Source organism: Candoia aspera, chromosome 4 (assembly GCF_035149785.1).
Source record: "Candoia aspera isolate rCanAsp1 chromosome 4, rCanAsp1.hap2, whole genome shotgun sequence".
NCBI classification, from domain to species: Eukaryota; Metazoa; Chordata; class Lepidosauria; order Squamata; family Boidae; genus Candoia; species Candoia aspera.
The window spans coordinates 117550502-117578496 of record NC_086156.1 but is presented as its reverse complement, the minus strand read 5'-3'; the positions used below and the strand labels follow the sequence as shown (position 1 = coordinate 117578496).

The window sequence follows — 27995 nt, the reverse complement described above, 5'->3', positions numbered from 1 at the left end:
ACACCTTGGAACAGAGACCGGGAAAAAGCGGCAGAAAATTATTATTCCTCCTCTTGATTATTACCAACGTATTTTTATCGGTTTCCTGCTTTTTTTCCTAACTCTTGATATTGTTTTCCTCTCTCTCTCTTTTTTTTTGCTTTTGTTATTTTCCTTAAACAGTTTCAGTAAATATCTAAAGTGCCATAAAACTAGCTAGAGGTGCTTCTAAAAAATAAAAATAAGACAAGTTACATTCAGTAGCAAACGGTCAACAATCACCGGAGCCCCCCAGTGACAAAGTGCAAAAGATTGGAGAGACGGACTGCTATGTACATGTCAGTGACCGCCCTTCTGCCCCCAACGCGCCCCCCCCAGAACCCAGAGCCTCCCGCCCTGCTGGAGGGGGCCACCCAAAATACCTTTGGTGCGTGCTCTCGCTCAGTCCCATCCCCAACCCCGTCTCCCTTGCCCTCCCATCTCTGGATGCAACCAAGGGGTGCATTGCTGGAAATGCAGCCTCCCCCAGGAAACCGCTGGGGTCGAGGGGGGCACAGGAGCAACCCTGCCTCCTAGCGCAGAGCAGCAGCGTGCTGTAACCTGGTTTGTCGGAGGCCTCTCTACATCAGATCTGCAAGCAAGCCCCCCCAAAATCCCAGGAGAAGATTGGAAGAGGAAAGTACCCTAATATCCCAGAACCCCAGCCGTGGATAGCGTGCCCTTCATGTAACGGGTGGGGGGGCAAAGAGCACAGGAGGGGCCGTGCATGGGAAGGACGGGAAGTGTGCGTGGGAATCCCGGTGCAGCACAGCACAGCACAGCACAGCCCGCCATTAACCAGGCCCCGGTGGAATGCATCAGACGTTGGCAGCAAGAAGGGCTGGGAAGGCCAGGCGGGGAGGGAAGACTCGTCAGGATAAGAAGTCACAGCAGAAAAGGAGGGGGGGAGGGGGCCACAGGTCAGTGCTGGGTGGGGGAGATGGATGGGCAGAACCATGCGCATCACGGTTTGACTCCACTGCAGCAGTAAACCAGGGAGGGCCGTGTGTGTGTCACTCGCTGGTGCACACAGCCCTGCCATACTGGGGTGCGGCAAAGAGGCAGCGTCTGGGAGCTGCTTCATCCGTGGCGTGGGAAGGGAGAGATTTTGCACTGTGGCGCATTTCTGGGGTGACCCTGAAACAAGCAGTGGTGCAGGTGCGTTCCTGCGATCCTCAGCACTCTGGTCCCAATTCTGCATTTGGAACAGGGTTCAAAGGCCACCGTCCTTGTGCCCAAGCACCAACACCCCTGCCTGATTCTGCAGTATTATTCCAGCTCATTAGCTGTCCCAGTACAGGTAATCCTCCCTTAACGGCCATTTGTTTAGTGGTGGTTTGGACTTATGATGGTGCTGGAAAAAACCAACTTGTCACTGGTCCTCACACTTACAACCCTCACAGTGTCCCCATGGTCATGATCAAGATTCAGGCTCTTGGCAACTGGTTCATTTACAACTGCCGCAGCATCCCCTGGTCACATGATCACCATTTTCAACCTTCCCAGCTGGCTTCCGGCAAGCAAAATCAATGGGGAACTGCATGATTTGCTTAATGACCACGTGGTTCACTTAACACCCGTGGTGATTGCTTAATGACCTCCACAAAATGGTCATAAAATCAGGTTGGATTTACTTAACAACCACTTTGCTTAGCCACCAAAATTCCAGTCCCAAATGTGGTCGTTAAGCGAGGACTACCTGTACCTCCACTGTAGACCTGTGCGCACCAAGGACACAGCCAGAGCAGCAACTCAAAAAATGGTCGTCCATCTGGAAGCATGGGGGGGTGCACGTGTCCTGTAGGAGCCCCCTGTCAAAACACTGTCCTTTCCCCACAAAGCGGAGTGGCAATACACCCTCCCAGTTTTAGCAGAGCTCAGGTGGGTCTTTCACAGGGGGAAGGGAGGGGGTCACAAAGAACGTCACACAGGTCATGACGTCATCCTGCAAATGATGTGAATTCACATCGTGACGCCTGCGATGCTGCTGTGGCTTGTCATCTATGACTGGCACAGGAAAAAGACTTGGAGAAGGGGAACCTTTGGAGGCTGCCCTGCAGTGGGGGCAAAAATGTTAATTTGGAAGATGGCTACTCTGCCAAGAAGGGAGCTGTGAAATTTAGGCCAGTCTTTCCAACCTCCAGATGGGTTTCGGACTATGACTCCCAGAATCCTCCAGGCAGCAGGGCCTTTGGCAACATTCTGGATTTTCCCCCTCCATCTTCCTAAAAAAAGAAGAAAGAAAAAAAACTGATCTAAAATAAAATTTTACAGATAGAACAATTGGTGAAAATTTATTTTTAGAACAGTTTTTGCAATCCTCCCTTCCAAAATAAACTAAAATAAAATGTCCAGGTTTTGGTCCTTCTGGAAAACACTCATCAATCGAAGTCGGTGACGGGGGCGCGTGCGAGAGCACATTGGGGTTTTGAATCGGGGAAGACTCGAAAAGTTCACTGGGTCTAAGCTTTGGCTTTTAACAGGAAAACGGCTATTGTTTTGCTTGTTAAAAATAAATTTTCATTTCCCCAAACTGTGCAGGGTTTTTTTCTTATTTTCTTTTCTTCCCGGAATGTATCACTGGAGCTCAACTTCTCCTTGTCCCAAATAATACTTAGGGTTTTTTGGAGGGGGGCCAGCGAGGGAAGAAAGGAAGGAGTGCCCACTTCGGGCAAGTTGGAGTGGCCCTCTTCGAGGTCTGTCCCACAGGGATTTTGTGTCGCGAACCTTGTTGGTCCATGACAAAATGCCTTTGTTCAGCCCTCTCTTCCTCCTGGGACCCACAGTTTAAGCCACCCACACCATGCAGGCTTTTTCTCCACTGATTTCACCAGGGATATCTGCCCCATTATTATTACTTTAAACTAGGCCACCCATTTTGAAAAACAGAACACAACCCTATTTTAAAAAAACACTATTACATGTATAGCTAAAATTACCTATTGCTGATCCTTGGTCATTTATATTGAGGGGGTTGCGGGGGGGGGAGTGGGTTTTGCTGCTGGCCCCAGAGACGTCAAGCCTGCTGACCCCGCACAGGCCCTCTTGCCAGCCGTGTTCCCCCCCCCCTTGGTGCCCTCTGTGTGTGCTGGCTGGGGGATGGTGGGGGCCACCGTATGACGCAAACCTTTGTGGGGAGGGTCCTTCCACCTTTCCGAGGTGGGATCCTAGAGACCCAGAAAAAAAGTCCTTCCGTTCCTCTCCGACTTGGCAAGCGTGGCCTCCCCCCCCAACCCCCCCGGCCTTCCTCTGGCCAAAAGGAAAATGTGATTCATCTCCAGCGAGTTGGAAAACAAAACGCACGCACACGCTCCCCCCTGCCACCTCCTGCTCCCCGGCAGCTGCTGCTGCTGCGCAGCAAAGCTGAGGAGCCGGGCGAGGGAGGGGGGCAGGGGGAGGAAGGGACAGGATCCACAGAGTAAAACACCCCCAGCAGGAGAGGAGTGACACTAGAGGCCCCTCCTTTCGAAACAGTGCCCCCACCAGCAGCAAAAGTAGGGGGGAGTGGCGAAAAGGTCAGGAACCGAAGAAAAAGGGCCAGAAATTGCTGTGCGGCGGGGGCGGGCAGGGGGCAGAGAAGAAAAACGGTTCCTTGTGCAAATTCACTCTCATTTGTGTCTACAAACAACATTCATATGGGGTTGAGGAACCAGGCAGGGGGAATGGGGGTACCCTGTACCTATTTTTGCTATTTTAAAGAAGTCTTCTCTACGACACGTCCCGTGCTAAATGCCACTGGTAGGAAGAGGGGGGGCTCCCTTCCGCCCGCCCTGGTTCAGGCGCCCCTCTGCACTCGCCCTGCTGGTTCTCACAAGCACACGCCCCTGCTCAGAACAGAAGGGGGCTCGGCCATTTTCTAGCCTTGACTTCCTCCCCCGCGTAATCCGGTGGCCCCTTTCCCGCCCCGTGGGCCCGCTGTCCCTCAAAGGAGACCTCCTTTCTTCAGCCTCTCGGGTGCCGCGGGCTCCCCCCTGCCCTCCCGAGCCGAACTGCCCATCCCCACGCCCCCGTGGCATCCGGGGCCCCCGTCGTGCCCCACGCCCCGACATGGGTTCATCGAGTAGCTGAAGACGCTGGGCAGGAAGGGCAGCGGCTGTCCCTTGTCATCCGGGACAACCATGTTCAAAGCCACCGGCAAAGTGAAGTTGTACGGATAGGCGGCTAGCAACTGGTGCCCATACATCAGCGGGTACGGGTCAGGGTAGAAGCTGACTTTGCCGTCTCCACTGCTGCCCCCTGCTTTGCCCACGGCGTTGAACTGGATGGCGCTGGGGTAAGCCAGGAACGAGGGCTTGTCTTCCAGATCCTTCCTGCTCCGGCAGCTGCCCGGCACCAGCAGCGGTAAGGGGTACTCCTGGACCGGATAACGGTCCTCTGCCATCTCCTGCGGTGCCAGAACCTCCTTCTGGACCAGGCCCGTGTGGGAGATGACTGGGTCTTGAAGAGAGTGGGGCAGGCCCGGGGGCAGTTCAGCAAGGCTGGTGGCGGCTGCCTGTAGTGGCGGCGGGTGGGCAGGCAGCTCCTCGTGAAAAGGGGGCTTATCTCCCCCCTGCTGCGGTGAGTCTTCCTCCTCTGGAAGAGGGGCCAGAGTGTGCCCATTGCAGGGCACCATTTCCACATGCCCCTCCTCGGGGGCCTCTGGCTGGCCCCCGGGAGCCTCCCCACTGGAGGAAGAGACCTGCATCTCCTGCGTGGTCTCCTCCTTAACCACTGGCGGGGGCGTGGCCAGGGGCACCTCAGCGGCCTTCTTAGAATAGGCAATGACTGTGGTAAGCACTGGCAGGGGGACCTGCTCCGGCCGTTGGCCCTCGTGCCGCTTCATGTGGCGGCTCAGTGCCGCTGCGGTCTTGCAGACCTTGGTGCAATGGGCGCAAGCAAACTTCACCAGAGGCTTGCGGCCCACGCGGTGGGGGGCGGTGGGCAAGGCCGCCAGGGACTGGTCATCCTTGCCGAGGCGCCCATGCACCCGCTCGTGCTTCCTCAGCTTCTTGAGGGCGGAGAAGAGTTTGCCGCAAACGCTGCACTCATGCTTCCACTCGGAGCCCCGCCCGCCCCCCGCTTTGGCTGGCGGCTCCGTCCCGTCCCTTTCGGAGGCCGCTCCCTGCCCCCCGGATGCCTCAGCAGACCCTGGCTGGCTGGTTCCCACTCTGGCCCCCTCCTCGGCCTCCTCCGACCGCTTCATCCACCGCAGGGAGCGCAGCTTGTGACGCCACCGCGACTTCTTCGCCTTCGGCAGGGCGCTGCCCGCGCCGTTGCCGCCCCCCCCGCAAGGCTTCCGTTTGGGCTTGTAGCTGTAGTACGGGCGCCAGAGTTGGTCTTCTGTGTCTCCCCGGTCGCTCTCTTCCTCGCCGCTCTCGGCGTACGCCCGGTCGGCGCGTTTGCCGTGCAGTATGGGGGGCAGCGAGGGCTGCTGCTTCTCACTGCTCTGGTCCCTGCCAAAGTCCAAGCGTCTGCCTCCGGCCCGGCTGCTCTTGTCCAGCATGAGGTCTGTTTCAGAGATGCGCCGCTTGACAATGGCCTCTTCGCCGATGCGCACCGTGATCTGGCAGAGCGGTGCGGCTCGGCTTTCCGAGGCGGCTCCCACGTAGGCCGGTTTGGCCATATAGGTCATGGTGCGACCCACCCGCGGCCCCCTCGCCTTGGGCCCCTGCTCACTCCCGTCCTCGTCCAAAGCCTGTTCGTCCATCTTCTGTGACTGAATGTATTCCCTCAGCACCTGCTTCTTGATGGGTTTGGCCACAACTGGAGAAGGTGGAGGCTGTGACAGTGATGGTGGAGACCCCGCATTTAATGGGGCACCTGAAGTTTTACTGTTGTACGTGATCACCGAGGGAGCCTGCGCTTTTACCGAGGTGCTGTGAACGATCACAGAAGAGGCGGGGCGCCCATAGGCGATGACTGTGGGAGCCTCCGTGCTCAAAGACCGCGGCAGCTTGTCCAGCTGAGCCTTCTCACCAGCAGCTGGCAGGACAGACGTCTCCTCGGCACCGGTGGTTTCCTGCTGCTGGAACTGTTCTGCCTCTGGCAGTTCCAAGGAGGCGTTCTTGGGGGTGAACACAGAAGCGACGTCACCGGTGCTCAGCGAGGAGACCAAGTTCCCATCCAGTGAGTCACCCTCACCCAGCGTCATGGGGACAGCCTGAGTTGGACGCAGAAGGTCCTCTGGCACCACACCCTGGCTGTACGTCTTGTACGGCCTCTTTTGGGAACGCATGGGTAAGAGGCGGTAGAGTTTCAAAGCATTAAGTTTAGGCTTATAGCCCCCATTGGGGGTCTTCTCTGAGGATATAAGCCCAGGATTAATGCCGTGGAAGGCTTTCTGATGGGTCTTCAGATTGTAGTAAGTAACAAAGGTCTCCCAGCAGAAGATGCACTGGTAGCGTCGCTCCCCTGTGTGCCAGACCTCGTGCTTGGTGCGGTATTCAGCCAAGGCGAAAACTTTGTCGCAGTAACGGCAGGGGTACTTGCGCCGCCAGGAATGGACATTGGAGTGGCGCTTGAGGCTTGAAAGGGTCATGTAGGACCGTTCACAGACGGTGCAGAAGTAGATGATGTGACCATCCACCACTTTGACAAAGTGGTCTTGGTCAGAGATGTAGTCCACCCTTGGGGGGCCCCGATGGCGGAAAAGCCCACCCTTCTTGGAAGATGCTGCTGCCGTGGGCTTGGAAGGCAACACCGGGCTGGGCGGCGCCTTGTCCGCAGAGGCACTCTCCTCTGGTGGTTCCACCTCCTTGCATAAGACCTCGTGCGTCTGTAGCCGCTTGACGTGGATGAAACTTTTGCCGCAGTGGCGGCAGGACAGCGAGCGCCGCGTCCGGTGGAGCTTCACGTGGAGGCTGAGCGCAGAAGACGTAGTAAAGGAACGGTTACAGCTTCCGCAACAGAAGGTGCTGCTGGCTGGGTAGGAAGCCCCGGATGGGGATGGGGGCGAGGAAGAAGCGGCCGGCACCTGCACCCCATCGTTCGCGTTGGCAGAGGTGGCAGGGGGAGTCCCAGGGAGACTGTGGCCCCAACCAACGTTTTCCTTCAGCATGAAAGTCAGATCAGAGGATGGGGGAGGCGGCATGGTGGCCACAGAGCTGAGGTTGTAGAGGATCTTGGCAGTTTCTGTTTCAGAGTCAGGGTGGGTGTCCTGCCCGGGGCTGTATGCTTTGGTCAAATCCTGGAAGCAGACAGGGCTGGAAGGCTCTGCAGAGCGGGAAGGGCAGGTCAGGTCAATGGGCGAACTGCAAGCTCTAGCAGAGGCAAGGCCAGAGCTGTCCATCTTGACATCTGCCAAGGGGTCATCCAGGTTTTCCAAGCGGGAGATGCCCAGGCGCCGGCCAACCGCCCCAATCTCCTTGGCGACTGCCGGACTGGGCACTGAAAGTCGAGAATTATAGATGAAGTTCAAGATGTCCGAGAAGACTTTGGCCTGGATGTCGGGAAGCTCTAGAATCTGGCTCGGCTGGCGACACACTGATTCCTTGGAAAGAACCTCCTTGAAGTATGGACTGGAGGCGGCGAGAATATTTTTGTGGGCCTTGAACTTGGTGTCTTCGGCAATGATTGTGATGTCACAGAACTGTCCACGCAGGCGCTGCTCGTTCAATTGGATCAGAAGGGAATTGGAGTGGCTGATGTCCGTGACCTCCACAACTGGAGCCATTGTGCTGCCTCAGACCTACGGCAAAAAGGAGAGACAGAGATCTTGTGACGTCAGGGATCTGGGCAATGACCGGGGTCCTGGAGTCGGGAGTTCCCTGGGCTCTATCTCAGTGTTTTTTAAACTGGGCAACTTTAAGATGTGTGGGCTTCAACTCCCAGAATTCCCCAGCCAGCATAGCTGGCCAAGGTTGCCAAGGTTGAGAAACACTCTTCTATCTAGTCTCAAAAGTCAAGAAAGGCCCCCAGAGCAAATTCACATTTCTTTGGGGAAACAAAGGGTGGGGAAACAAGGGGTTCTGCCAAATGTGAATCCAGGTCCTTCTGCAAAGTGGCAAGGGGCCACTTAAGGAGGATCCCAAAACATCTGCCTCAGAGGAGACAACGGCCCATGGCCGAAAGGGGTTTCCCTGCAGCAGGGAGGCCAAAAGACCAAACTCGAGGCTGCTGGGACATGGTTTTTGGAGATAGAAGTGGGAGGGGAAGGAGGAGATGTCAGCTCCTGGGATCCAGGAAGGCGGCGGAAGTTGCCCAACCGAGGAACGGCTGGAAGCAGCCAACTTTTGCAGGCCAGCTGGCAGACACAGGTCCTGCTTTCTCCAGGCCCCAAACAGGCCTGGTGTGCCATTGGCACAGTCATGCCAGGAGCACCTGGGAAAGGCCTGCTTGACCCCAGCCGCAGGCCACAGCTCGAGGAAGCACATCTGTGCCTTCCCAAGATGCAGCTTTGTTCCCTTCCATTCTGCCTTTTCTTCCCCTTTGCAGCCATTTTGCTCAAGGGATTCCCTTCCCAGCAGCCTAAAATGGCTGAAGGACACCATTTCCGGTGCCAGCTCAGCTTAAGAGCTCAGCTTGCTCCACCTTGACTTAGGCACCCAGGGCCACTCCAAGGTCTCGCCTCTCAGCCCAGGTGCTGGCCTGGCTCCTCTTGTGCCAAAAGCTGGCACCAGCCTGGCTCTGCCGGTTCCTCGTGTCCTCTCAAGGTGTGCCCAAAAGAATGGTGATGCCCTCCATTTTTTCCTGAGCCTGTCTCTTGTCTGCTCCCCCTCACTGCCAACTAACCAGGGTTTTGCAAAAGCCTGCATATTTGCACACGTAGGAAAAGCGTGCATGCATGAGCGAGGACAGATACGGCTGTATGACACAGTAACAATAATTCCAGGAGGAGGTCTGTCTGGCTCAGACACACGCGCACGCTCAGAGCCCTTTCCTGGCGGTGACGGGAGTATCCAAACGGAAAAGGGGTTTCTATGGAAACAGGCCGGGATGGAGGAGAGAGAAACAGAGGAGGGGGAAGGGAAGGCCACGGTGGGGTGGGGAGCAAAGATTTGAGGAGGGGGGATGCAGCAGTCCAACTGAATGTGGCCACAGAGGACATACTAAGCGGTGGGCAGGAGGCAGACGTGGGTCCCCCCGGAGAACACCCCAAGCCTCAGCCCCAGAGATTGGGGCCTCCCAATTGGCTGCCAACAGCAGGAGGCACCCTCAAATCTGGGCACCGCGTCCCTCCACCAGTAGGTCTGAGACACTGCTGACCTTTTTTAGATGCTACAAACTGGCAAAGGCCCCTGGGAACACCCCAGGGCTTCCTTCCAGAAGGACACAACGGATCTACCATCCAGCGGAGGATCCCACAGCAAAAGATCTCTCTGGAAGCTTTGCCCTCCAGACCGGTGGGATTTCAGTGCCCACAAATGCCACTTCCCTGGCCCTCTCAGGGGCACCATGTTGGGTAAAGAAGATGGAACCATATCTCCCAGCGTCCCTCAGTACTGGGCGTTGTGCTGCGGCAACTGGGAGATGTAGTCCTGTCCACTCTGGAATCCCAGAGCCGCCTGTGTTCACCTATGACTCAGTTTCTGCAGCACACGGCTCTAGCTTCGTGGGGAAGGACGCTCCGCAAACACACAGAGGACCTAACCAGAAATTAGACCACTTCTCACAAGCTCACAGAAGCGTCTTCCTTTTAAAAAAACGTGTTAGTCGGAAAAGATGCTACCGGACTCCTTCAGATTTTTGGCTACCTAGACTAACACAACTCTCCTCCTGTAATGTTAGACAGTTTCTGTGATTGAAGTCCAAAAGAGAGAAACAGGGCGGTGTGCTCCCTAGGACCTGTTTGGCTTTCCTAAAATTGTCCAGTATGTACATCTGGGAAACACGCGGCACACTTTTTCCACACGCGGCACACTTTTTCCACCCACATTTGTCAGCATTTCCACCTGGATGAGGAAGGTGAGCAACTGCAGGAAGGGGAAAAGAGCAAAATTGCACTTACCCATGTGCATCCCCCCACCTATGCACATAGACACCCCAGGAAAGCAAGAGGGGATGCGGAAAAGAAGGAATCCCATCTTTGCTGCTGGCTACGGGCAAAGGTGGTGGGACTGGGCAGGCCTCTGAAACGGGGGAGCGTTGATGAACGGCATGACGCCCAAGCCGGTTGGAAAAGAAAAGAAAAGGCAGAATGGATTTTTATAGGGCTGGGTTGCTTGTGAGTCATGGCGGCTGATGTCAGCAGATTGGATAGGGAGCGGCAACAGGGACAGAGGGGTGGGGGGAGAATAGCAGCGGACTGTTGCACCAACGTGGAAAATGAAATGCAAAGCCAGGAGCAGGACACTGGCAGGGCAGGAAGAGAAAGAGCGCGCTGCAGGAGACAGAATCTGGATCGCCTCAAAATAAGAAATGCATTATTTCCTAATTGGGAGACGCTGTTGCCTTGCGCAGCCCGGGAGAACTTGCAGGTGCCCCAGACATCAACACAGGTGCTTAAGAACGCTGCCAAGTAATTCCTGACATTTTAAATTTTCTCCCTTGCCGTACAAAACCGCACGGGGACAGAACGGCTTCCCATCCCTGTGTACATATCAGTCTCACCAGATGACCTTGACCAAACCTGTCTCACCGGGTTGGGGCAAGAATAATAGGAAAATTCCACTTATCTTGCTCTGAGTAACACAGAGGAAAGATAAATAAAGAACCAATTCCGCTCTGTTACCCTAAACGTGCGCCACCTGATGAACAGAAATCCAAGCACCCCCTGGGAGAACTTGCTTTGCCACTGTCCAACGGGCTTATCGGTGGCCAATACGACCCAGCCAGCGAGGCTGCCCTCAAACAAAGTCTCCCGTGCCCTGCCTCAGTTTTCCCTATCTGAAATATGGGCATAGAAACAGCCCACCAAAGAGAGAAGCAGCTTGCAAAAGGCCTTTGGTCAATGGGATTTGGAAAGGGTGGTGGAAGTCCCTGACACGGTGCCCGCCCACAGGACGCTGATCTTGTGACAATTGACAACTGACAGTACGAACTGCCGTCAACAGCTGCGTTGCCAGAAAGAAGTCCAGATGGAGCCAACACCTGCTGATGCCCCACTCCTTCCCAAATATTATGCTTCATTTGCACAGCAAGTCTCCTCGCTTTTAGACTGTAAAAGAGCTTTTACGGACTGCAGTGTTGCCTGCAGGTGCCCAGGGAACATCGAGAGTCAACCTATGTCCGAGTCCTGTTGCGTGCATCTAATGTTCCACCCCATCTGGACACGTGGGGGGCTGAGGGTGTCCCGGTGGCATTTGCATTTGCAAAGCAGCAGCAGACAGCAATGGGAGGAAGGGGAAATGCAGGCGTTTGGGAGAGGCAGCGTTATCCCCTTTTTGAAGGCCCCGCCCCCATTACGGCGAGGGACCGAAAGCTCGGCCGAGAGTCTTTTTGGACATTTCTGTTCAATCCCAATCCTCAACAGGAGAAGGTCCGTTCCAAAGGCAAACGCCGGTTGAGACAAGCAGACTTGCAATGCACCCACAGCCTTGCGGCACCCAAACAGGGGCTCTCCAGATGTCTGGACTACGGCTCTTTCCCACCCCGGCTGGGAATGCTGGGAGTTGTAGTCCCTCAAACAGGAGGTTGGTTTCCAAAGAGAGGTCCGAACCCTGACCGCCCTGATGTTGCCACGGCAACTGGATACAGGTCTGGCATTGTTCCAAGCCAGCCTAACCCATGTTGGTCTGGTGCAATGTGAGACTTCTTGTTTTTCCAAAAAGTGGAAAACACGCTAAAAATAACAAGCCCAGTGGACTAGTCTGGAAAGCGGCGATAAGCCAAAAATGGGGTCTACAAGAAGAGACACATCAAAATTGAGGCCTCCCAACCCAACACTGGTCGTCATGGACTCAGAGTTGGGTCCGGCCTACATCCTGGCACCGTTGCCGTAGAGAAGGAGTCACTGGCCTAGATACAGCCCCGGTTGCTATGGAGATCGGAACAGGAAACCCGCCTGGAACCAGGCAGCATTTCCATAGAGACCATGTGGGCTAGACCAGACTTGGCCAAGTGATGCCCTTGTTGCTTGTAGCAATGCCGCTCCTGCCCTTCGGAACCCAGAGGATTGCGCTGGAGCGGGGCCTGGGGAACGGCAGTCCTGACCCACCTGTGGGTGCAGGGTGGGGAAAGCCAGGCGGGCGAGGCCTTCTGCAGACCCCCTTGCCAACAGGAGACCTTTGCAAGACCCGGAAGAACGGCAGAGGGACGGAGGTTGCCTTACCTAGACAAGCTGACCAGACCTACTGGGCATCTGGGCCGGTGCTCCTCGCGCCGTTTTCTCCCAATGGGGTTGAGCTGGACCCTCTGGAGAAGAAAAGAGGCACTGCGTTAAGTGTTACCCCAGATCTAAACCATCCACAGTCCTGTGTTACCCCAGATCTAAACAATCTCCTCCCGCCTCCCTTCGGCAGTTTGAAAAATCTGCAGTTTGTCAAGAGCATGGCAGCTTTCTTTCTTTTGCAGAACTGTCTCAAATCGGATCACGGCACACGACAAGGACAAATAACAGCCTGAACAGGCAGCATCCCACCTGACTCAGGGTCCTCTGTGCTAACCGGCAGATTTCAGGAAGGCATTTCCTTCTGGCGGGTTGGCCTGGAAAGGTCCAGGACTGCAACTGGGACCATTTGCACGCCAAGCATGGCGCTTACCGTTAAATCTTTGGGCGAGACAGGCCGAGGCTGCAAAAGTAATAAGGAGATGCTACAGCAGGGAATATATGAGTTAGGAACTAGCCCCCAGGGAGGTATGAAAAAGCACTGGAAATTTCTACCCTCCAGGAAGGCTTCGATTAAAATTATCTTCCTCATTAGTAACAACTGGAAATCTGTTCTGATGTTTTAAAAAATGGAATTGATCCTCTTGGGAATTCAAATTCCTGGAATCTTAACTGATAGGCTCTACTGCCAAGGAAGACAACGTTTTCGGAAGATTACAAGCTCTGTTTTCCTCACTGTCTCCCTTTTAGAAAAATAAAATTTCCAGTTCCTGTTATTTAGTCGGAACCTTCACTAGGATTCAGACCAAAGATAAAAGGGAAAACGATTCCCACTTTATGTTTTTTTACTTATTAAAGTATCTTTGGAGGATCACTTAAAACTAGGAAAACTCTTCTGCTTTCAACAGGCTTCCCAGAAATGCTATCTATTGTTGGGACAGAGGAATGCCACCCAATGCAGAACCCCAGAAGTCACGAAACACGAACGGTGCCAGCATTTACGCACTAAAAATAATTTTCTGACTTCTCCCGTCTCCTATCTGGGCAATCCATGCTGAAAACTTCCAAGTTGGGAGGCATTTGGAATACCGGAAAAACATAACTTCATGATGTTCCTCATCAACAAATGGCAGGTTCTAAAGAGATGCAGCGCACGACCAGCCAGCCTCCTCTCGGTTTTTATGTTCAACCTCTTGACACATCCAGATACTTGATAAGAGCAGCTGTAAGGGGCCAATAGCTGGGTCTCCTCCCTTCCTACGTTTGCTGATTCTAACCATTTTACGCCCAGAGAAAACGGAAGCGGGAATTCGGCGATGCGCTACCTGCGTTCTAGAACATTCATGGAGCACCCAGGGACTGTAGCACTGTTTCTCAACCAAGGAGACGTGTCCCTCTCCATCTCCCACCCCAATTTTCAACAGTATATCCTGGGTGTAAATCCAGACTACAATACAAAGGTACTATACAAAGATCCTTGGAAACTGTGGCCCAATTTCGCTTTACTCCCAGATCGCCACTTTCCCCCACCATCCCCTCTGTGGATACAGCCGTCTAGGTTCCCCATCCTGGGTGAACAATCTTGCTGTCCTCACTGGAATCAACGGAGGCGAAAGACCCTGCGCATTTCGAGAGCACACCTCCCGAGCCATGGTAGGCGCTGAGCCTCTGAGCTTACACTGCAGAAGGAACCTGATCCCCTTTCATTTCCGGAGAGCCTCTGATCTCAGCAGAGCTGACTGGATTGCATTAACATCCACCTGCCAAGTTTAGCACTAGAAAAATGCAGCAAGGCGGAGTGGAAATGGCGGGGGGGGGGATCCTTTTTAACTGCCAGCGGAAAGGCCGCAGCCTTAGAAACTCACTGCCTGCTGTACTCGGGCAGCATCAACTTGCTGCGTACCAGATCAAGCCGCAAGGATTATCTGGAGTTGTGGACTGCTGCGATCTTGTGATCTGTATGGATACGCATCTGAACCCGGAGTTTCTTGCGTGTGGTGCAGCTGAATGTAAACGAAGACTGGGATGTGATCTGTCACACTCACTCACGACAGACTAGACTGGGATGTGTGCGACTTGGTACAGGCTAGGAGGAAGAGAGATGTGGCTCTGTATGGCAAGAAAACACGACAAAAATGTTTCGTGTCCGTTAGAAACGGGTGAAATTTTGAAATGTGGGCCAGGCAGGGTGGCCTTATCCAATTGTGCAGGTCTCCGTGTAATTCCTAACAGCATTAAGCACTTGGGTTTTACACAGAGTAAGCATTATGAAATTCCTGAAAAAGAATAGTCAGGAACGCAGAGAACATGGGCAGATCTAGGGCAAAATCATGGGTTGGAAGAGAGAACTCACTTTTGCGGCTTTTGAAGGATATCTGAAAACAATTCTGTGACGTACGTACTGGATGGAATCAGGGCGTTCAGGGCCGGCAGCTGGAACTGAGACTAGCCAACAGTACAGTCAGCGCTCAGAAGTCTTGGACCCAGTCTGGAGTAGTTGCAACATCAGGATTAGGAGTTCAAAACGACACACACCAGGCGGTACAGCCCGGCGCAAGGTTGGTGAAGCATTGTGTAAAATTGGATTAAACCATTACGCAAGCCCACCTGTGCACATACACCCATCTCTGGAAGCCAGCAAGAAACGCAGCACGAACAGTGGAGCGCAGGCAATGCGGCGGGTCAGTCAAACAGCTCTGGTGGCTTGTCCGGCACGGCCCGACGTAGCTTCCAATCTCAGCAGCAGGGTCCAATAGACGGCTAATTAATAACTACAACAGAGTCTTTCTTTCAAATCAGGCAGGAACACTGTTTCCGAGCCAAAGGATTAGCCAAGCACTGACAAATCATTAACCAGAAAACAACACCAGGTGTCACCACTGAAACACCCAAACACTTGTGTGTTTTTTCCGGCCTCCAAAGTACCCTGTGAGCTGCAGACAAAACCCTTTACGACCAGGATGGTGGGCCGAGTTCACAGTCCGCCCAGACAACAGCCGGAGACGCTGAATGGAACAGCTTTTGCCAAGGAAAGGCAAGTTTGGACTCGGTACCAGGAGCAGAAAAATCCAAAGCGATTGAGGCTGCTGTTCCTTTAAAAATAAGGATTACCCAGTCCAAACCTCACAGCATCCAGAGCCAATGGGTACGCCAGTTTTCACAAGATGAAAATGCATTATTGGCTGAATCGCTTATGGTATCATGTTGTTTCCTCTGTTCCTCCTCTCTTCCCCTGCTTTTTCAGAAACTACCCAAAAAAAATATCGAAGTGATAAACACACTCTGTTTAGATGCACACTCACCCTCCCTCTAAAGCAGACAGAGGCAGGCACCGAACAGGAAGTACATTGTCCCAGCCACTCCCCTCTGCAAAGCCAGCCTGAAGAATTTGGATGCGGTTGCTCAGCACTGCCAGCCCAGTTGCACAAAACTCGCTCTGAAGCCTTCTCCGACGATCATCCCGAGAACACAGATTCTACCCTAGCACATTCGAACACCCCCGCTGACCTCTGCATGCACGTGCGCGCAAACGCACCGATGTGCGTGTGTGTGTGTGTGTGCGTGTGTGTTAAATAACACATTTCCCAAAGCGCCGTTTCGTGCAAACAGATGCAGGGAGGGCCCGTCCCGCGACATTCCTCGGCTCAGAGGACAACTCCTCTTACAAAGGTTGGACACCCCCACCAAGAGGTTGCCAAGAAAAGAATAAAAACCAAAAAGCATCAAACTCCTTAAGCAATGCTGAACGCAAGCAATAACATGCCCAGGTCTCTTACACGTTGCACCATCAATCTGGTTTTGTATGCTACAGAAGTTGCAACCATCCACGTTTGTTTTCTCTTAATCCAGGGGCTGCCCAGAAACCTGGCTTGCAACCCCCCATTTTATACTCCTGAGCCCATCTGGTACCCATAACACGGGCCGGGGAGCGGGAACCAGCCTCCTCTTCATATCATTAAAACAGATTTATTATTTCCATGCCAGCTGTGAGTTTGCTTTCTACTGACGTTCTTTTCATTCACGTACTAGCTTCTGTACAGGTAGTCCTCGCTTAACAACCACTTTAGTGATGACCATTTGTTTAGTGATGGTTCAGACTTACGACAGTGCTGGAAAAACCACCTTGCAGCCGGTCCATCGCAGCATCCCCACAGTCACGTGATCATCATTTTCCACCTTCCCAGATGGCTTACAGCAAGCAAAACCAATGGGGAAAACCGCGTGATTCGCCCAACGACCACACGGTTCACTTAATGACCACCGCAAAAAAGCCATAAAATCGGATCATATTCACTTAACGACTGCTTTGTTTGGAACCAAAATTCCAGTCCCAATTGTGGTCGTTAAGCGAAGACTACCTGTATGGAGTTTAGGGAGGCTGGCCATCCAGGTCTGGAATAAGAAGAGCACAGGATGCAAGTCTGAATGGGGGTTCTGATTAGAGCTTAACCAGGGAATTGCGGGGGGGGGGGGTTGAAACTTCCTAAGTAAAGTCTTTATTTGCATTTAACCACTATAATCTCCAAGGTCAGAGAACATGCAACGCCGGAGTGAAGATCTTGTGTCCCGAAAGGCCCCGCTGAAGGGCTCCAAAGCCACCCTCTCAGCTGGGAAGCCTTCCATATGAGGATGACCTTTCAATGTAAAAGCACTCGTTCCCGTTAGCAGCAGCAAAAGAGGCTGGGCTAAATTGGCAGGAATGGAAAAACAATCAGAGAACAAAGGAGGGGGGCAAGGCTGGGATTCTCCAGGGCAGTGTATCTCAGCCTTGGCCACTTGAAGACGTGTGGACTTCAACTCCCAGAATTCTCCAGCCAGCATTGCTGGCTGAGGAATTCTAGGAGTCAAAGTCCTCATGTCTTCAAGTGGCCAAGGCTGAGAAACACCACTTCAGGGAAAATGCAACTGGCCTCCTATGCTGCCCCCAAGCAGACCCGGTCTGGCACTGGAACAAGGGGGTTCCCTTCTTGACGTGAGCCCCAATCAGTTGCTAGAGTGACTGTGGCTCACGCAGCAAGCAGGGTTCCCGAAAGTTTCTGCTGTACGCCGCACAGGATAAGCACGCCGGCCTGGTTGAGCAGCATCCCAGAAAGCCACAGCACAAGATTAGACGGGGGATGCCGTTAAGAGGAGCCAGGAAGAGCAAAGGGATTCAGCCACGATGACACGAGGGAACAGGAGACGGGCTCCGAATACCCAAAGGCACCATGTAGTGCTTATTTTTTTGCCTTGGCATCATTACTGACCCCACAACAGTGCCTGGAAGGAATTCACCATACTATTTCTACTTCTCATATTCTGAATTTTCAAAGTTTCCAGCAGTTCGCAGATGGGAGAGAATGCCAGGTCAAAGGGGACCTAGTGCCTGGCCACACTCCTTGAAAATGGGTCACCGCCATTAGGAATGGCTTTGGCACACCATGCCTGCAGGGGGCCCTGGGATTAAGGGGCGTGCTGCCCACACATCTGGAAGGGCATCGGACTGAGGAAGGTACCAGATGTGCAATTCTTCTAGCCAGCAGTCCTGGCTGCGGGGAGGTGGAAAGGCCAGGCCAGGCGGGTTTTGTGAGCGCATCAGAGTTTCCATAGCCTCCGAAACTCATCTGAAACGGGGGAGGAGGGGGGAGTCTTAAATTAACACCCAGTTGCTTGCACGCTCCAGCAAAAGTTTAGAGTGTGTTTTGAAAACACGAAAAACACAGAAGTGTCTGCATGTGCCATTTTCTTCCCCTGCCGCGTTTGCTGCAAAAAAGGGTGATGCCACGTTGCTGTTGAAACAGGCCTAAAACTGCAGGGAAGCCCCTTCTGCATTTACACCCCTAGGTAGGCACAAAATTCCCTGTGCTGCAGTTACTCAACTTGCAGTCCCTTAAGACGCACTCCCATGGATCGCACCGTTGCACACGAAATGCCCCCACCAAACTCCCAAGACGGTGTGCGACAGCAGGACCTGCACCTGCACTCACACCTTCCCAGTTACGCAACAAATGCGTTCCCCCCCACAGCCACGTCCAGCAACAGAGAAACGTGTGCTTGAAAGAGCAACAGCCGTTTGCCACGTCCACATTGCCCCCCTCACCACGGGTGCGCATTTGTGCAAGGCTGTGCAACTCAATTAGCATAGCAGCCCTAGGAGGTGTGAAAATGGTAGCAAGAAAGACCAGGAACGGGGAGGGGAGGGCGCTTTTGGAGAGTCAAAAATGTAAGAGCGAATGCCAAAGTTGCATGGAGAAGCACGGGTTATGAAGAATACAGATTGCAGCTCAGGGCAAAAAGTGCAAATGCAGGGAAAGAAAATGGCAAGTCAACATAGTGCGCTGGTAAGACAGGAGGTGTGGCTAGAGAACATTGTTTTCTCTGTGTTTCTCTGGGAGAAAGAGAGGAAATTGGGACCACACAGCAAAACTGGAGACAGCCAAAGGTGGCAGTTGGGAAATGCGCATAAGGAAGAGCTGGGGCTGGCAATTTGATTTGATTTGATTTGATTTGCATTAAAAAGGCACTGCAGGGGTGCAGCTGAGGGCGATGCGCCCTGCCTGGGAAACAAACTAAGGCTGTAAATATGGCAGGAAGTAGATTAGGATTATCTCTCCCAAATCAAGCACTGGGGGGTGGGGGTGGGGTGGCAGGAAGACCCAGCCTGAAGATTTTGCAACCTTGAAGATTTTGAAATGGATTCCCCAAACTTGGGATGCTGACCCTGTTGGAGCACCCACCACTGACACAAATGTTTAAAAAATGCAAGCCATTTTTCCCCGACTCCTGCTCAAGAGGATGACCAAGCAAACACAGGGCACCGGAGAGAAAACCAACTGCCGGAGTGGCCAAGGGCGGGAGCAGGTGGCAAGGCATCCTCCCTGCCCATCCTGCTGCTTTCAAGGGGGTTCCCAGGAGCACAACTGGTGGGAATGGGCCCCCGACACACCCCTGGCATGCTCCAAAATGTCTTCTGGTCGGTTTTGGCACAGAGCAGCTCAGAGGGACGGAGGGCGGGTGGGATCGCGGCATCCTTCCTCCCTCCGGTTGTATGTGTGGTGCCTGCCTAAATCGCGGCCCATACGCGACCCTGAAAGATGGCATTGCAGGGAAGGCCGAGAAGGAAAAAGGAGAATGATTGCGAGTGGGGGCGCATCTGTGCACGCAGGGAAGAACTGGACCATGTTACGTGGGCACAATGAGTGGCAAAAGGCCACATCCCGTCACCAACATGCTGAGAAGTTGCCTGGCGTGCACGAAGCTGGACACGCAGGATCTGCTGTGGCACGCGGAGGAGGGGGCAGTACTGGATGTTGGGGGTGGCAGGCAGGTACGACTCTTGGAAGATGGGTCCCCCACCCCCGGGGGACATCTCGTGGGTCCTTTGGGGGAGAAAAACAGGAGGAGGAGGAGGAAGCGTTCGCGGGGAACTCTTCTCGAAATGCAGCCCCCCCCCCCCCCGCTGCCCTCTTTATGGAGTGAGTTTCCGGGGAAGGTGCCTCTTTCCAGGACAAACGGAAAGGCGATTTGCAATTTCGAAATATCCAGATCTTTCTCTCCACCCCCCACTCACACAACCGCCCCCCCGCACAGACGAGGCTTTCCAAAACAGGCCGCTCATTCCGAGCCGAGCCTCCGCCCCCCAGCGCCCCCCCCCCCGCAGCTCTGGCATCCCCCGATCAGCCCTGATCCGCCAAGGGAGGCCCGGACCGCCGCTGCCCCCGCGCCCCGAAGGATGCCCTGCCGCTTCTCTGCCGCAGGGCCGCCTCCGGCACCCCAGGAGCCCCCGGCCGCGCCGGGCACGAACCGAGCCGGGGGGGCGCGCTGCGGGCCGGCTCAACTTCCGAAGAGCCCCCCGTGGGCGGCAGCCACGGCCCCGCTGCGAGGGGGCGCTCGGCTCCGCGCCCCTCGCCGAGCCCCGCCGGGAGGACGCGCCCGGAGCCGGAGAGCGCAGCGCCGCCCTGGCAGCGGCGGCGGCGGCGGCTCCCTTCCCTTCCCCGCCCCGCTCCGGCTCCAGCCGCGCCGAAACTACGCAGCTAGTTGGCGAGGCGGGAGGAGGGGCGCGCTCCGCCCGGGGACTGCAGCCAGGGCCGCCGGGCTCTGCCCTGCCCGCCTGTCGGGGGGCGCAGGGAAGCTGCGCGGCCGGAGCGCGCCCCCGCGGCAGCCTCGCCTCGCCTCGCCTCCCCGGGCCCGGCCGAGCGGGGGGCCCCGCCGGGCGCCTACCTGCGTGCCAAGGCGAGCGTCCGGGGGCAGCCCAAGATGGAGTCTCCTCGCCCCGCCATTCATGCTCGCTGCCTGGTTGGCACGGGCGCCGCTCGCCCGCCCGCCCGCCCGCTCCTTCAGCCCCGTCTCGCCGCCGCTCTCGCCGCTGCCGCCCCCTCTGACATCATCGCTCCGAACTGGAGCGGCTCAGCCCCGCCGCACGCAACTTGGCCCGCGCACCTACCCGTGCCATCCGGACGAGCGCCTGGAGCGGCCGGCGCGAACGCGCAGCTCAAGCCCGCCCGACGCGGGGGGGGGGCGGCCCGCGGAGCAAGGCCGCCGGGAGCATGGGCAGAGTGCCCCGCTCCAGCAGGACGCCGACGCCCACTCCTCGGAGACGCCGGGGCAGGAGGGAGGGGCGGGCTCACGCAGCCGGCTCTCGCCTGGGGGCGGGGGGCGGCGATGCCCAGGGAGGGCGAGGGCTCGCGCGGCTGCAGCCCAGCCGGCCGGCCGCGGGAGACCGGGCCCGGCGCCCCACGGAGATCGCTCGCGGCGCGAAGGTCCTGCGCGGAAGCCTCGGGCTCCTCCGGGCCGTGTGAACCCCCTGCCCCCAAAGCGGGGCGGGCACGGCCCGTGGGGCCGACGGGAAGTCGCTCTGCCCGCGCTCCAGCTGCGCGGTGCGCGTCTGGCCGGAGGCATCCCTGCCCCGCGGACCGTGCCCGCCCCAGATCTGCGGCCGGGCAGCCAACGGAGCGGGGGAGAGTGGCTGCCGGGCGCCCCGAGGGCGAATCGGCTCGGCCGGCCGGGCCTCCCCTCCGCGGTTCGGTTCTAGAAGGCGCCGGGCTGAGCGTTCCGCGGGGAGAGCCGCCGGGAACCCCAGGCTCCCTCGGGCCACACCGTTAAAACCGGCTCCAACGGAGGAGAGGCCCGGCCCTTTTTTGGCCAGCTCCCCAAAGCCTTCCGGGGGGTAACCTGCTGGCCTCCTTCAGCTGGTTGGCTGGCAGCCGGTGACCCCCCACCCAGCAGCTGTGGGGTATGAGGTCACAGAGATGTAGGATGACATCACAATGCCCTCCTGGGCAAGGGAGCCAGACCAGGCGGTTGAAGCGCTGGCACACATTTGGTGGGTGCAGCGGGGTTAGCCGGCGAAGGCCAGAGGTGGGTGTGCCTCCCTCGTCCCCCCAGGTAGGGGTCTTTCCCCTCCACTGTACCGCTCCCGTCCTCCTCCCCATGCCCCTCACTCTCTAATGGGTCACACAGCACCAGCCACCCTGCAGTCAGGAAGCAGAGGACGTCAGGACTGGGGCATCACCTGCGTGCGCAATACTCGCCTCTGGTGAGCTTGCATCCCTGGGCCAAGCCCAGCCCGAGGCCCGGCCAAACCGCCCTTCTCCGCCATTTAACCTGCATCTTCCTCATCCGTAAAACGGGAATCTGAATTAAGAACAAGAAAGGCATATTTCCAGATGAAGGGCAAGATACGTAACAAATCTGTTAGTTTACCTCTTTTAAAAGAATAACGCAGCAAGTACCGTATGAAGAAACAAGTGATAGGACGGAAAGAGACACTAATGTCAGATTGTGTCCTCCTAGCCACATACCGCCGTTGTTGGTGCTTAACTATCTCACTATGCTGGGAACCTCTGAAAAAGAACATCAAGTTTCTAGTCCTCAGAGTAAATGCCTATAGGATGCCAATTTTCCTCCTGGCAAGAGCAGAGAACTCGGGACAGCGCACAGCAGCCAGAAAAATGTCATTGACTAGAAAAATCCGACAGTGGCTTTGCAGGCCTACTTTTTAGATAGGCCACCTAATGTTGGGCTTTTATCCTACAAACTTGATTAAAAAGCGAGAATGGGCACAATTCAGCCCTTGATCCAGCCCCAGCAGGGTACTGCGCGGGTTAGGGTTAGGTCACTTCACTGGGTGTGGTCAAGAAAGTCAAGATAGCGGCACAACGCACATAAACAAGGGCGGGGCTTCTGCTGCACGGTCGTGGCCTCCGTCCCGGCTTTACCACACCCGGTGGACATTCAATGGGGAGGGGCCCCCTGAACGCCCGCCCCCTGCCCGGTTCTCCGTCAGGCCCCTGTCTGTCTGCAGCCCCCTGATGGCCTCCTCCTCCTCCTCCTGCAGGTTCCGGTTCCAGAAGGGGCCTGGGGCCAACCCCGTGCAGAGATGCCCCCGATGGCCTCGGACCCCGGGCCACCCGGGAAAGCGGCCTGGACAGTGGCCGACCTCTTGCGCTTCTCCCCCCCTCCCTGCTCCCCAGCCCCGCCTCCTCGCCGCCCAGCCTGGCACCGCTACCGCCTCTCGGAAAGCATGAAGGGCCTGCTGGTGGCTCTCCTGGGGGGCGGCGTGCCCGCCGGCTTCGTAGCACCTTTCACCCGCATGGCCAACGAAGCCTCGGGGATCCCCTCCCTGGAGATCCTGCTCTTCCGCTGCATGCTCCACCTGCTGTTCGCCTGCTACCTCCGCTGCCAGAAGGCACCCTGCTTTGGGCCCCGGGAGGCCCGCCAGCGCACCCTGCTCCACGCCTCCATCAACGTCATCTCCATCGGCTGCGCCTACAGCTCCTTCATGGTGGTGCCCAGTGGCAACGCGGCCACGGTCCGCAAGGGCTCCTCCACCATCTGCTCGGTCCTGCTGGCCTTGTGCATCGAGAACGGCCGCCTGACAGGCTATGACTGGTTCGGGCTGGTGGGGAGCACCCTGGGCTTGATCATCATGGTGGTCCCGGACTTGTTGAACTTGGACAAGAGCACCCAACTCTACGACACCTTTGGCTACGTCTTGGCGTGCCTGGGAGGGATGGCCTTGGCCCTGGGCCTGGTCATCTTCCGAGCGCTGGACTTCCCGGCCAAGCTGGTGACCGTTGCCTTCCTCTTTGGTGTGGTGGGTAGCCTGGTGTGCTCGCCCGTGATGTTCCTCCTCCAGGACCCTGTGATGGTCCTGGATCCTTTGACCTGGACATGTGTGGTGGCCATCAGCTTCCTGGCCCTCGTCTCCTTCTTGTGTGCCAGTTACGCAGTGACAAAAGCACACCCAGCGCTGGTGTGCGCTGTCTTGCACTCGGAAGTGGTGGTGACCCTGGCTGTGCAGTACTATGTGCTGCGTGAGGCCGTCACACCCTTTGACATCATGGGAGCAGGGGTCATCCTGGGCAGCATCGCCATCATCACAGCCCAGAACATCAGCTGTGATCCGGCGGAGGAGGAGGAGGGACTGATTGCACAGCTGAAAGGGATCGAGTAGGCAGAGGGCGGAGTTGGTGAAAGCGGGCACCGACCACACCGGACCGAGATGGGGATGCCAGGAACAAGACCAGCCAAGGCTGTGGCAGCCTGGAAGTGCCCCTCCCGCGGCCATATCTGGGGCTCACTGAAGAGACGGCAAATTGTGGTACCGCAGAAGCCTTCACGCCGCAAAATCTTGCAGGCGTCGGGGGCCGTGGAAATAGCTAGCCACGGATGTCCACCTACCTCTGAAAGCAGCAGGAAACGGCTCTTTCTCGTGGGCTTTCAAAAATCTTGCTTTAGGGATCAGTTGGCTGCACCGCTGAGCCGCCTGCCAATGTGTTGCTGGCGATGGAACCAGCAGCCCCACCGGGCCAGGAAAGAGGACATCTGGACGACATGGTTAGCTTAGCACCGACTGACCTTCAGGGTGGAAGAGGGTACCAGGGCTTTTGGACCACCCCGAGGAGCTGGGAGTGGGACCCCTCAGGATTTTCCGAGGCTGCCGCAGAATTTATGAAATTAGCTTTCATGCTCTGCTTCGTACTGGTATGCTGGGGAAGGGGGATTGGGGGCTCTGGTTTGGGCCAAGCTCTCCCACGTGGCGTGCCCGTTGATTTCCAGGAATCGTTCTGAAGGAGAAGGGAGTTGGGAGATGTTTGGGCCTGAGGTCCTGCCTGCAGACAGATGCAGGGAGAAACAGATCCTGTGCGCTGAGCCCCCCTTCCAGACAAAGTAAATTCAGTGTGAGAAACTGCAGAATCTAATAGCATTTCTGTACACGCAGCCTATGCTAGTTTGCCAAAGGGACTTCACACTTCCAATTGTTAACACATTATTATTATTATTGTTGTTGTTATTATTTCCAAAACACAAACGCAAGACAGCGGAGGAACCCCCAGGGCATAGAGCTATAGTACCCCAGAAGCTGAATAGGTATATAGTTCGGCTTGGATTCCAGCTTTGTGAAGACCCCAGTCCGAGTTTGGGGCATGATAACCAACCTTCGGGGGTTGAGGAAGGAGTGAGAGAGAGAAGGCATGGAAAAAATATACTTGCACAAGAGCTGAAGTGATTGATATGAGGGAGGAGGAGGAGAATTGCAAGAAAGGGTGAATCCTGGCCCATCCATAAGCTGCGGAGGCTTAAAACAGATGAAATTTGGACTACTGTTTGCAGGCCAACTTGAGCTGGCGAGAACAGAACTGGGCCTAATAATCAGGCATTTGTAGATAAATCAGGAGAGAAACTACAGGGCAGTGGAACAAATCTGAAGACCCAATCTGTTGGGCAGGGAACAATTCTCTACCTAGGCCAGTGTTTCTCAACCCTGGCAGCTTTCAGATGCGTGGACTTTAACTCCCAGGATTCCCCAGCCAGCATGGCTGGCTGGGGAATTCTGGGAGTATAAGTCCACAGACCAAGTTGCCAAGGTTGAAAAACACGGATCTAGAAGGTCTCAGAGTCCTCAGTTCTGGCCTAAAGTTTGGCATACAAGAACCCCTCACCCTATTAGGAGGGAGAAAATATTCCAGCGTACTCCATTTCTTCAGAAAGGTAAAATCTGTAGGAGAGACAAAAATAATCTCTTGCAACCCATCCCACGGTACACGCTTCCTGGATATGCCCATTCGCCAGCTGCAGAGGTCCACTGCCCAGGTGCCACCATGGGACTGTTTGCAAAGGGTCCCAGCTCTTCACCACGCAGCCACCCTGGCGCCCCAGGGCCACACGCCAAAGGCTCCCAGGCTCAGTCCTTCCCACCCTGCGAAACGCTGCCCTAGATGGCCCAGGCCGAGGTTCAGCTGGGAGGCGGGGTGGCCTGGGCGCTTGTCACGTTCTTCCAGATCAAGCAGAGGGGCCTGCTGGACTGGCCCAGAGCCCCCCACTCCAATGCGCTTTGCTCCGTCGGTTTCGCCACCCCATCGGTTTCTCCTGCCCAACAGAGCCAGAGAATGGGCCCGAGGCAGGAGAGCCCCCCACCCCTCACATGGCTTGGCCTGCTTGGGCGGCATGCAAGAATGCAGAAAGCAACATGGCGGGGCAGCTCAGACGCAGGCCTGGCTGCTCCGGGGCGGGTGGGCTTGGCGCAGCAGCGTGGCCTGGGCTCCCCCAGGCCTCCCCCGCGCAGCAGGAGCCCGGCACTGCCTGCTGAGCTTGCTGCAGGGGCCCATCCTTCGCCACCCAGGCAGGCAGCTGCGTGCAAAGGCCCTGGGTCACGCCTGGCTGCCGTTCTGCCCTCTGGCGGCTTGCTAGCTGCAGAACTTACCCGCCAGGACGGACTCTCCGCGGGGCAGCGGCCTAGCAAGTCGCCGGGCGCCCTTGCGCTGGGCCCACTTGCATTTCCGCCTCTTTCCTGCGGCGCCTACAACATGCTCGGCTCCGAAGGAGGGGGCGGAGTGTGCAAACCTCAGTCTCAGGTTTCTCTTTAGAACCCTTGGGCTGACTTCTGATGGCTTTCCGGGGGGATTTCGAGATGCTGGCCTGCGGCGGAGGCTCCCCCCAGCCCTTCGCCCGGCTGCTGCCGGTCCTCTCTGTCCCTTCTTGGCCGGGAGGCTCCCTGGGCTCGGCCGGCCAGCGCCCGTCAGTTCCTGCACCTCGAAACCCATTCCTTGGGAAAGCCATCTTCAAACACTGCGTTGGCTTCCCTGCCTCTGCAAGGATGCATCTCCTCCGTCTGCTAGAGAAGGAAGATCAGTCCTAGACGACGAACTTTGAAGCTTTCGGTCTGCCTTTTGTTCTTTTGCAGAGCGAGGGAACACAGAAGATGAGAAGAGAAACTAAGAATAAAAGGGCAAAGGAAAATGCATTGCCCGGAGGGGAGAGAGAGGAAGGGCAGAGTCAAACTCCTTTTCTGCAAAGATCCGTCCCCACAGCAGCCAGGGGCTACTGTGATATCCAGGCCGAAGAGGCCCAGGGGCCTCCTGCGGCTGGAAGCCCTTCCAGATACGGGGGCTGTGCCCTACAAGCCCTGAACAAGCCCTTCAGAGCAGTGTTTCTCAACCTCGGCAACTTGAAGACGTGTGGACTGGGGAATTCTGAGTTGAAGTCCACACGTCTTCAAGTTGCTGAGGTTGAGAAACATGGGAAGGGTGCTGAGCGTGCATGGAAGCTGCAATGTCAATTACAAATTGGGGGCAGGCCTCTGAGCAGGACGTTTCCCACCCATGTAGCTCCACGGCAGGGTCCCCGCGGGGAGAAAATTCAAAGTGGGGGACCAGGACTTGTTCATACTTGTCCATTTGAATCTGCTTGGCTGTTAGGGGCCAGAGGGGAGATGGAGCATCGCAGATCCAGACGGCTCTCCGTCAGGAGCTTGGGCGGACGGCCCCGTTACCCCAATTCACCTCCCGTTTACATTTTGGACTGTTCCAGCCTGCTTCCATACGGTCTCCAGTTAGACCCTCCTGGTTAACCCCGCTAAGCTGGAGCTTCAAGATCCCCGCTGGAGTTAAGGGACGAGTTAAGTGCTGGATCTGCATGGCAGTCAACCAGTTCTTCTCTTCTCCACCCTCCCCAAAGAGAAACTTGTAAATTAAGAACAGCCATTCTCCTTTTGGGCAGGAAGCCTTCAACTCTGGCTGGGGCAGTGAAGCAGAATCTTCGCTGCCTCTGTATGATGGCATGCCTCCCCCCCGCCCAGCATGATTTCCTGTCTTCTTTTAGCGGCCCAAGAGTTGGCACTTCTTCGCAGGCCTTGAGAAGGAACATGATGCGCCGCAAGCCTTTCGTGGTCTTCCCAATTCCTGGCAGGTTGTTTCGTGCAGACAGTCCCTCTCCTACCAGCTGAGCTGACCACAAGTGCTGATATTTCGAAATTCCAGAGTCATGACTCAGCGGCTCAGATTTGGAGAACAACAGGAGGCAGGATCCAGAGTTCTCCAGCGGCCTTCCGCTCCCCCCCCTCAAACCCCTCTCTTATAATGGTCTCCTTCACGAGGACCAGAAACCTCTGAGGAATGGTTGCTGGCATCGGCCCCTCCTGGAGGGAATCTGCCAGGAAGTGCCCTTGGCCCAAAGCTGGGAGCAATTTAGAAAGTCTGGGCCACATCTAATTAGGAAGCAGATTTCAACAGGAGATGAGGGGGGAGGGGCTTGTGCTCCAGCAGCTCATTAACATGCAAATGTAATCAGAGGCACTTCCAGGCATGAGACCTCTGCGACAGCCAGATGGCATTTATATTTATACATCCAAATCAGACGTGCTTCCCAGGAGAAGGCACAGCTTGGCACGAAGCTTGCTCCGCAACGAGAGGAGGGGGCAGTGGGGTGCTCCTCACCCTTCTGGGCCTGCTCCGAGGGACCCTGTAAAGCCTGGTAGTGGGATGTGGAGATATCCAGTGAAGCAAGCGAGGAGGGAAAGGGACACTGAGATAGC

General features: G+C 56.0%; 2 protein-coding genes across 5 annotated transcripts; one reads left to right on the top strand and one right to left on the bottom strand.

The window, feature by feature from the left end:
- Positions 1-81: 81 nt before the first annotated feature.
- ZBTB4 (zinc finger and BTB domain containing 4) lies at positions 82-20812 on the bottom strand. 4 transcript variants are annotated; one of them, XM_063301680.1, is made up of 4 exons: positions 20402-20584; positions 14556-15449; positions 12206-12288; positions 82-7684 (listed from the first exon to the last, which is right to left on the bottom strand). In XM_063301680.1, exon 4 carries the CDS (start codon positions 7667-7669, stop codon positions 3941-3943), a length of 3729 nt encoding a protein of 1242 aa, XP_063157750.1. In that variant the 5' UTR covers positions 7670-7684; positions 12206-12288; positions 14556-15449; positions 20402-20584; the 3' UTR covers positions 82-3940. The 4 variants fall into 4 exon arrangements, with proteins under 4 accessions (XP_063157750.1, XP_063157748.1, XP_063157747.1 ...); XM_063301678.1 differs by lacking the exons at positions 14556-15449; positions 20402-20584 and adding an exon at positions 20625-20812; XM_063301677.1 differs by lacking the exon at positions 14556-15449.
- Positions 20813-22538: 1726 nt separating this feature from the next.
- SLC35G6 (solute carrier family 35 member G6) lies at positions 22539-23830 on the top strand. Its single transcript, XM_063303138.1, has one exon. It carries the CDS (start codon positions 22560-22562, stop codon positions 23634-23636), a length of 1077 nt encoding a protein of 358 aa, XP_063159208.1. The 5' UTR covers positions 22539-22559; the 3' UTR covers positions 23637-23830.
- Positions 23831-27995: the final 4165 nt, after the last annotated feature.